An 8,625-nucleotide genomic window follows, 5' to 3' on the forward strand; every position below is an offset into this window, starting at 1 on the left:
CGTTCGTCCACCATGCAAATCAAGTCAAAGTCCAAGTGGCCACTTATTAATGGTAGCCACCCAGGGTGAAATGGACGCCTTGGCTCGCACCTAACACTGTTGACACGTACTACTACAGAGCACCAGGACCATGGTAACACAGCATGCCCAATTGTGCAAAAAACTTCGCGAAAATGAGCAAGCAATGAGAACCGCAGCTACATCTGTTGACCGAAGACCAACAACCCTGTGCGGTGTGTGTGAGTTTGTGTGTGTGTGTGTGTGTGTGTGTGTGTGTGAGTGTGTGTGTGTGTGTGTGTCAGTCCAGTCACTGAGTGTTCAGGACTCTGGTGCTCCAGCAGCTTCTTTGAAAGAGTCGTTCAGGTCAGAGGGCGTTGTTGTAACGTTTAGTTTCAGAGCTGCTCCTGAGGCTGATCAGGTGTGACATCAATCAGGTGGGGTACACTGATGTGTGCATTTACCTGTTATTTCCTCTTATTTACTATGTTTGAGTAAAAGACGCAGAGATCAATAAAACTGTTTAAAAATGAATTTGATTTCAGTGCTGATTATTTTCTTTTGATTATGTTTCTTTCTTTTCTTTTCTTTTTTTTTTAGTGCACTAAAATTTGTATCCATTTATTTGTGCAATTTATTTCTTTTTTGGATTGTAATCATGTAGTTCACTCCGTGTCCATGTAACTTTATTAATGTTAAATGTCTGTTTAATATTTGTAATTCACAGTTTTAAACTTATCTTATTATTTCTTGTTTGTTTGTGTTTTATTTTGAAAGGTTCCGCTGCCGGTAAAATGCCGCACCGTCGCTGTGTTTTATTGTGAAGGCGGAGCGGAAATACCCCTGTGTGTGGTTTTCGGGGTGCTCGGTGTGTCGGTGTTGCGGCTCCGGTAACTTGTGCTCAGCGGCTTAACGGCGGAGCTCCGGGAGGCCGTTCATGGAGGAAACGTGAAGTTTGACCGGAGGAGGAGAACTTTTCCCGCGGTAAGACTGACCTACCGACCCGTCCGGACTCACGGTTACCGTTAACTTCATCTGGTTAATGTTAACGTGAGCTGGTTACCGGGGAGACTCTCCGTTAGAAGCGGGAGTTTAAAGGGGTGAAAAAAAAGTTTTTCAGTGTTTTATTGATTTATTTGTACTTTTTTTTGGCTCTTTGGCTTTTGTTCCCGCGGCTCGCGACTCTGTTCCCATGGTGAAGCTTCTTCAGCTCGCGAGAGTCTCCGGACAGAGCCGAGGGGGTTTCCGGAAACGTTCGTGTTTACATTGACCGTAGCTGACGTTAAACTCCTGCTCGGGTATCTCACACCTGTGTCGCTTTCAAAACAACTTCATTGTCCACTGTTGTAGCACAAAACACAACAGCAGCTGCACTGATCAGCGTGTTGATAACTAATCGAATTCAAGAATATCAAATACGAGCTGAATTTAACTTTGGAGGATCACCACAGAGCTTATGATCAATGATAACACACTGTCAGACAAAGGATGATGAAGGTGGAGCTGCCAGGCAGGAGGAAAAGAGGAGGTGCTCAGAGGAGGTGGAGAAGGAGGACGTGTAGAGGGCTGGTGTGACAGAGGAGATCCTCAGCCGTTTTAATGACATCATCTGACCAATGACATGGCTGCTGTGAGGTTACCGTACTAATGGGGCCTCCAAGAAGAACGGGCTCCAGGTTGGGTCTGCAGTGAAATTCTAGGATGTTGATTGGATGTTAGTGAGAACTGATCAGCAGGTGTCTGTGGATGCAGACTGATAACAGCGCCAAGCCAGGTGATCACACACAGGCCACAAAGTTAAAGGTCCACTTCAGCATGTCCACAAAGGGAGGGGTCCATTTTTATATACAGTGTGTGTAATTTATTTACCTTTTCTGTGACAAAATGACTGAAGTAATCGCCAAAACATAAAAAAAAAAAAAAAGATCAGAACACGGTCCGTGGACGATCGATCGATTGATGAGTGCTTTAGTTCTCGTCTGTTTTTAATGGAGACAGACGTATCAATAAGTCTGGTGTTTCCAGGCTGAAGCAGTGTGCTGAGGACGATGATGGTGAAACAGCCAGCACACAGGTAAGAGGGGCACTGATGATGTAACAGAGGCATGTGGGAGGGGCTGAGGCGTGTTTCAGGGTCATACATGTGGAATGAACAGCACGCAGTCCCGGGCTTCCAGGCACGGAGGGTTCTTAAAATCACATCTGTACTTGGGATGAGAGTCACCTCAGCGGTCTCCTGGGATCATCCTGCCATGTTGTCTTCCTGTGAAAACAGTGCACTCTGGGTAAAAACAGCAGTAATACTTTAAAGCAGCGGTCCCCAACCCCCGGGCCTCGGTCCGTGAGAGTTGAGGCTCAGGCGTGAAATGTTTAGTTTTCAGGGTTTTTATCGGTTTTCAGCGTTATTTTGTTATCGTTTTTATCGTTTACTCGGTTTTCCTGGGTCTTTTCACGTGTGTTATGAATAAATCTTTTTTTTTCGGTACTAGTTTTATTTTGTTGTATTTACCCGCGACACCTTAAAGGCCGGTCCGTGAAAATATTGTCGGGCATAAACCGGTCCGTGGCGCAAAAAAAGTCGGAGACCGCTGCTTTAAAGGGTCGTTCAACAAGCTCTTAAATGGAAGCAGAGAGTCTGAAGTTTAACCACTCCTGTCACTGACCTCGCTGTGTTTCAGCTGAAAGACCAAAACTACACCTGACCGGTGAATAACTCGCTGTACTCTGCCTGACCTGTGTTTTCTCTCCAGGTGTGGGCGCCACAGTGTGATGCGTTGGCATGGAGGAGGCGGAGCACAGCCGCTACGTCTCTCAGCTGAAGGCCGAGTTCGACAGCTGCGACACAACGGCGACCGGCTTCCTGGACCGAGAGGAGCTCACGGCGCTGTGCCGCAAACTGCAGCTGGACGCTCACCTGCCGCTGCTGCTCGCCACGCTGCTGGGAGAGAGGCGCTACGGCCCGGTCACTCTCCACACACACACACACACACACACACACACAACACACACACACACACACATAACACACACACACACACACACACACACACACACTATTTGTGTGGCGCTTTCAATAAAATCAAGTGTTTGTGTTTCAGGTGAACTTCGAGGAGTTTAAGGAGGGCTTTGTGGCCGTGCTGTCCCGCTCTCTGGACTTCGGGACATCAGAGGACGACAGCAGCTACCTGGAGCCAGGTGACACATAGAAAGGGGGCAGGCCTACAGAGGTCAGGGGTCAGAGGTTCATGATTGGGGAACACAAATGGATGTCAGCTGATCTCTTGTTTGGTTTCATGTTATTTATAGCGTGATGTAAACCTTAAGTCATGTGACCTTCAGGGTGTTGTGTTGGATTAATCATGGCTCTGAGGCAGCAATGCAGGTGTGAGGGCTTTTACATGTTCAGACAGCCGACGGCCGTGTTGCTGTTGCTGCGGTCGCTGACACCACAGCACACTGAGCAGCTCGTTATGACCAACATGGTTTCAGTGTTTGTGGCGCAGCAGGACGCCGCACGAATCCTCGGCCCTCTGAACAGTTTGGATGTAGGACTGGGACAGAGAGCGCAGATAAACGCCGTCTGCAGGCTGCAGACGTGCAGGAGCTGGGTGGTCTGGTTAAAGTCCGAGGAGGATTCTTCTTTGGCACATTCTGGCTCCGAGTGTCGCAGCGGCGTCTTGCTGACCCACTCAGGCTGCTCCTCTTCCTCTCTGCAGCTGTTCCAGAGGAGGTGAAGCCAAAGTTGGTGAAAGGAGCGAAGCGTTACGGCCGCCGCAGTAAACCCGACGCCGCGCTTACCCGTGACTCAGAAGACTCTCCGCCGTCCAGAGCGGAGGCCTCAGACTCGTCACCGACTGGCATCCGAAAGGCCAAACTGAGACGGGCGACGTCACTGGAAAGCGTGGAGGTGAGAGCTAGTTTTATTTTGAAACACTGACTTCCTGTTCTTCTTTCCTTTGACTGAGTTTGAGACGCTAACCCGGCTGTGGTCTGTTTCTTCGCTGGCCGGAGTGATTAGCTTGATAAAGAATTTAAAATCATAATCAACACAAAGAAGTCACATGTTGGCACATCTCGCGTCGGTCTCTGTCATCGCGTCCGTGGTTGGAAGCTCGGGCCTCGATTCATGGATTACATGAAGCCACATTATCAGACGCCCAGGTGTGGTCATGTGACTCGGTTCACTCGTCAGGATGTTTATGGCGGCTGGAGGTCTGCCTGCAATTAAAGTAATTAGAACTCTGAGCTCTGGAGTCATTTTCGAGTGGTTTGGTTGGAGTTTCAGTTAAAAACTGTGGGAACACCCTGAATGTGGGCTTCCTGTACGTGTGAGCGTACCACAGTGATGCTGTCTGACTGAACACCTGAAACTGTGTGTGCGTGCCGCGCTGCAGGGTCCCGCCGTTGTCCGTCGCCTGGATCTCGTGTGTCTGCGCCGGCCGAGGCGTTCGGGAGCTGCAGCTCTCTAATTAGAGTTTCTGGTTTTAGGTTTTCAGCGGCACGCAGAGGGCGGAGGAGGAGGTTTACTCAGCTCTTTGTCACTTTGTTCTCGTGCCGTGACAATGCTGTGACCTCTGACCTCTGAATGTTTCTGCATCGGTGAGGCTGCAGCTGCGGTCTGGTTCTCACTGTGTGAAGTCAGCTGGTCTCAGGTTTCCTGCAATTCTGCAGCCGAGGCTGTGAATACCTGAGGGGGGAGGAGGAGGTTTGGTGGTTTTGGGGCGGTGGAGGTCTTTCAGGAAGTGGGATTGTGAGGAATGCGGCTGCTGGCAGACGCTCCGCTGGTTTGGCTGCTGCTTCTCACTTTTAGTTTTTGCTGACTGAGAATGTGAAACAGCTTCAGTGCAGCGGCTCTGCTGCGGGAACACGACTCCACCTCTTCTTCTTCTTCATCACTTCTTTACACCAGAGCCACCCTTTCCTTTCTTCCTGGGTTTGTCTGAGGCATTGGACAGTTTTTCAGAAGGAAACGCTCTGACTGCAGTCTTCACCTCAAGTAACTGACTCTCTGCGCTCACTTTGGTGCTGGAGAGGTGCCGAGTATGGATTTGGACTTTGTCCCTCCAGGCTGGAGCAGCGTCGTGGTGCCTTCAGTTTTGTCCTCATGCTGTACCTGAGTTTGCAGACACACTGGCCTCTTTCATGAGTCCGTGCGTTTCCTCCTGCACTGATCAGTGGAAGGCCTGGAGACTGGTCGGCGACCTCTCACCAAACACGTTTTCACAGTGTGACCACAGCTGTGGTGAATCAATCAGTCTGCATAAGAGGGTAAAGTGCTGAGAGTCAGACTGACAAAGTAACAGGAACATCAGAGAGTTTTCATTTGGATCTGAAACAGAGCACGTGTCCCACGGGACATCATGGCCTAAGCCCACAGAGCAGCGCCCACAGAGCAGCGCCCACGATCCTGTTTGCATGTCTATTTTTAAATCTCAGTAGAACTGCAACCAAATAAGCGAGAGCAGGGGTCTCAAACTCCGGTCCTCGAGGGCCGACTGCAGAGCTGAGCAATGACAACATCAGCAGCTGGATAAAGGTTTCCAACTGGTCCTTCAACTCACGTGTTCTCCATAGTAGCAGAAATGCATAAAAATGAGGCTTTTATGAAAACACTGAATAAAAATGACTTCTTGAAAGACAATAAATGTACAGTTCAGTATACGAAGTGTGTTTGACTGGCAGAGATGAGCCATGGCTGAACGGGACTCACAGGCCTGAGTGTGCACTTCAGTCAGAATTATAATTTATTATTTAATTTATAATTGATATAATCTTTCTGTGTCTGTCAGTGAAACTGTTTTTGCAGAGAGTCCATCACTGGACTGTGATGGATGTGAAGCTGATGGCAGTACTTCAGCTGTGCAGCGATCAGCTGATTCTGAATGTTTTTGAAGATTTCTTCATCGAATATGTAAACATTTTAATCTGCGAGCAAAACACGTCCTAAAGGTCCTGATCCGTCCCGTGAATGTCCCGATGGACGAGGGTTTACACGCTAAGCTCTTCAGCGTGACAGTCAGGAGTGTGCACGTGAGCACGCACACACAAATATATAACATGCTCAGTGCGGCAGAAGTAACGACTGCTCAGGAAGTTTTTCCAATAGCTGTTGGCTTCACTGTGTGTGTGTGTGTGTTGCAATCACTGACCTTCATGTTTTCACTGCAGAGCCTGAAGTCTGACGAGGAGGCAGGAAGTCAGAAGGAGACATCCTTTCAGTGTAAAGGTACCGCCACGTCCTGTCGCTGGAGTTTAATTATTATTAAACTCCAATATTATTAATTATTGGAGTTTTCTTGCTGCTGTTGGTTCCATACATGCACACACTCGCGCACGCACACACACACATCTTGTTGCTGAACGTTTCCCTTCTCTTTGTTTCTGGGTGTTTTTATTCTGGCGTTCAGCGATCGTACTGCACACCGTCACTTGGTGACAACTTCCTGTTTGTACATTTGTCTTCCTGAGTGATAAATTTGTCTTCATAGTTTATTTATAGTTATTTATTTTCTTTTTACCAAAACTGTGTTCATCAAAGTTACGTACCCGACGTGACAGGAACACATCTCAGCAGCACGGTGTCCACACACCGCGACTGAGCGCGCTCAGTTGTATAGATGAAAGTTTAGAAGCTTGTTCTCAGCAGGCCAATGCAGGAAGAACCTCCGTGTTCAAGCTCAGGTACACGTGTCTGTCTGCAGGTCACCACCAGGGGGAGGAGCCAGGAGGACACGCGCTGATGCTGGTGTGCGAACACCTGGGTCTGCAACACCTGCACACTGAGGTGAGGTGTGTACTGTCGCCCTTTGTGATGACATCAGTATCTGTATTGATCTCTCTGCTCATAAACAGGAAGTGGACGTGCTGCTCAGGAAGTTGGATCCCGACCTAGACGGCAGGGTCAGCATCAGGGAATTCAAGAAGGTGCTCTGTGGCTCCACCCCCATCACCTGTTCCACCCCAGTACGACAAGCTGACCTGAGAGCGCCACACAAGGTGAGGCGCACACGTTCAGAGAAGAGTCTGCAGTCGAAGTCAGAGCTGCTGAAATACTCCACGAAAGAAAATGAGGTCACTGCTTCACCTGTGTCAATAACTCCGCCCCTCAGACCTGAGTGACCCTGACCTTGAACGTCTCACTGCTCAGATAAAGACTGTGAGCTTCATTAAATTACTTAACATTTAATTTCAGTGTCGAATAAAAAAAAAGAAGCTGAATATTAGAAATAATGTCAGTCAGATCGATGAGCTGTGTTTAGAGTGAGAATGTCCCAGCGGCTCCTGAACGCAGCACCGCCCTCCTCGCCTCCTTTCAGCCAGTCAGGAGGCTCTGCGCAGCTGGAGCTCATCAGTCCAATCAGCTGTGGTGGCTGCAGGTGAGCAGGTAGTAGTGCACACAGACAGGTAAAGGCCATCGTGATCACAGGCTGCGAGGACGGAGAGGATGAGTGCTGCCGCCGCCATGTGCTGCTACAGTCAGGTGACTCACTCTGAACCCAGAAACTCTGAGCAGTTAGATGTGCTCTTATTTTGAAATGTACATAACCTAACACGTAACACTGAAACTAAAACCACATTTTGAGTCTCAAAAATGCCTTCAAACTCGTGGGGATTTTGAGCCCCACGAGGGCTGTTTGTCCTCACAAGTATAGTAAACTACCAATTTTTGGCCCCCATGAAGATGTTAATACCCGTCCACACACACACACACACAGATGTGCGTGCGTGTGTGCGAGGATGTTGGCGTGTTTCAGGCTCGCCTTGAAGCTAATCCAGATTAATGGTTGGGGCTGCGGCAGGCGCTCCTCTGGAGTCTGGTCCTGCGTTGGGCTTAAGCTGCTCTGTCTGCGTGCCGACCTTTGAACCTGGACTCTGTGTTCTGCTCCTCCATGCAGCCTCGGGAGGTGTCAGAGGAGCACTCGGCCCGCTCCGCCTCGCCCTCCCTGCTAATGGCCACCGTGGGTCAGAGGGTGCTCAGCCGGCTGGACGACGGCTCAGGATGTACGAGCCCCGAGCGCGTCGCGGCCCTGTGGACGGAGGAGGGCATCGGGAACAGCCGGGACATCCTGCAGGTCAGAGCTGGGCACAGGGCAAAGAGCCCGTTCTACCCTCTGATGTGTTTTTGTGTTAATGTTTCTGTGAGCGTGTCGGAGCAGCCTCTGCTCTGTGGTTCGTGGATCAGTTTAGTCTTTACTGACTCAGTTTCACAGAAAATCAAACGGATCGCTTCCCCCTCCTCATTTTCGCTCATTGTTTCCTGTTTCTGGCTCTTCTTCTGTGGTGGATGTGACTTAGTGTTGATGTGAAAATCCTCGCTCTGGCTGTGTCCCAATTCAGGGTCTGCACGCTTGAAGTACGCACACTACACGTACTATGTACGGTGCGTACTATAAGTATGAGAAGTGCCGAAGTGAGAGGCTTGTGAAATGGGACGGTCTGGCCATGATACTAACCGCGAGAAACGTTACATACAGCTTTGTGTGACAGAAATGAAGGAGAAAATTTTTTTGTTGGTCATTCATTTTTGTCATGACATCACTTTGATTAGTTGAGTATCTGAGGCTGAGACCACGGGACTGTAAACATGATTGTTGGGCTTCATTTCTGTGCTGAACAGTCATTTAAGAT

General features: G+C 49.2%; 1 protein-coding gene across 5 annotated transcripts in view; it reads left to right on the forward strand.

Annotated features, from left to right (window-relative positions):
- The first annotated feature begins 810 nt into the window (after positions 1-810).
- Positions 811-8,625, forward strand: part of ninl (ninein-like) — a 36,979-nt gene continuing 29,164 nt past the window's right edge. For 2 of the 5 annotated variants that reach the window (XM_042228860.1, XM_042228861.1), the window contains exons 1-8: positions 811-981; positions 2,748-2,959; positions 3,096-3,192; positions 3,714-3,904; positions 6,166-6,223; positions 6,699-6,781; positions 6,850-6,993; positions 7,893-8,069. In XM_042228860.1, coding sequence (XP_042084794.1) covers positions 2,777-2,959; positions 3,096-3,192; positions 3,714-3,904; positions 6,166-6,223; positions 6,699-6,781; positions 6,850-6,993; positions 7,893-8,069 — 933 coding nt within the window. In that variant the 5' untranslated portion in view covers positions 811-981; positions 2,748-2,776. Of the gene's footprint in view, positions 982-2,747; positions 2,960-3,095; positions 3,193-3,713; positions 3,905-3,925; positions 6,028-6,165; positions 6,224-6,698; positions 6,782-6,849; positions 6,994-7,136; positions 7,478-7,892; positions 8,070-8,625 lie in introns of those variants that run through there. The other 3 variants (XM_042228864.1, XM_042228862.1, XM_042228863.1) reach the window with 3 other exon arrangements.

The sequence above is a fragment of the Haplochromis burtoni genome, unplaced genomic scaffold (assembly GCF_018398535.1).
Source record: "Haplochromis burtoni strain Fernald_Lab_line unplaced genomic scaffold, NCSU_Asbu1 Contig_359, whole genome shotgun sequence".
Lineage (NCBI taxonomy): Eukaryota > Metazoa > Chordata > Actinopteri > Cichliformes > Cichlidae > Haplochromis > Haplochromis burtoni.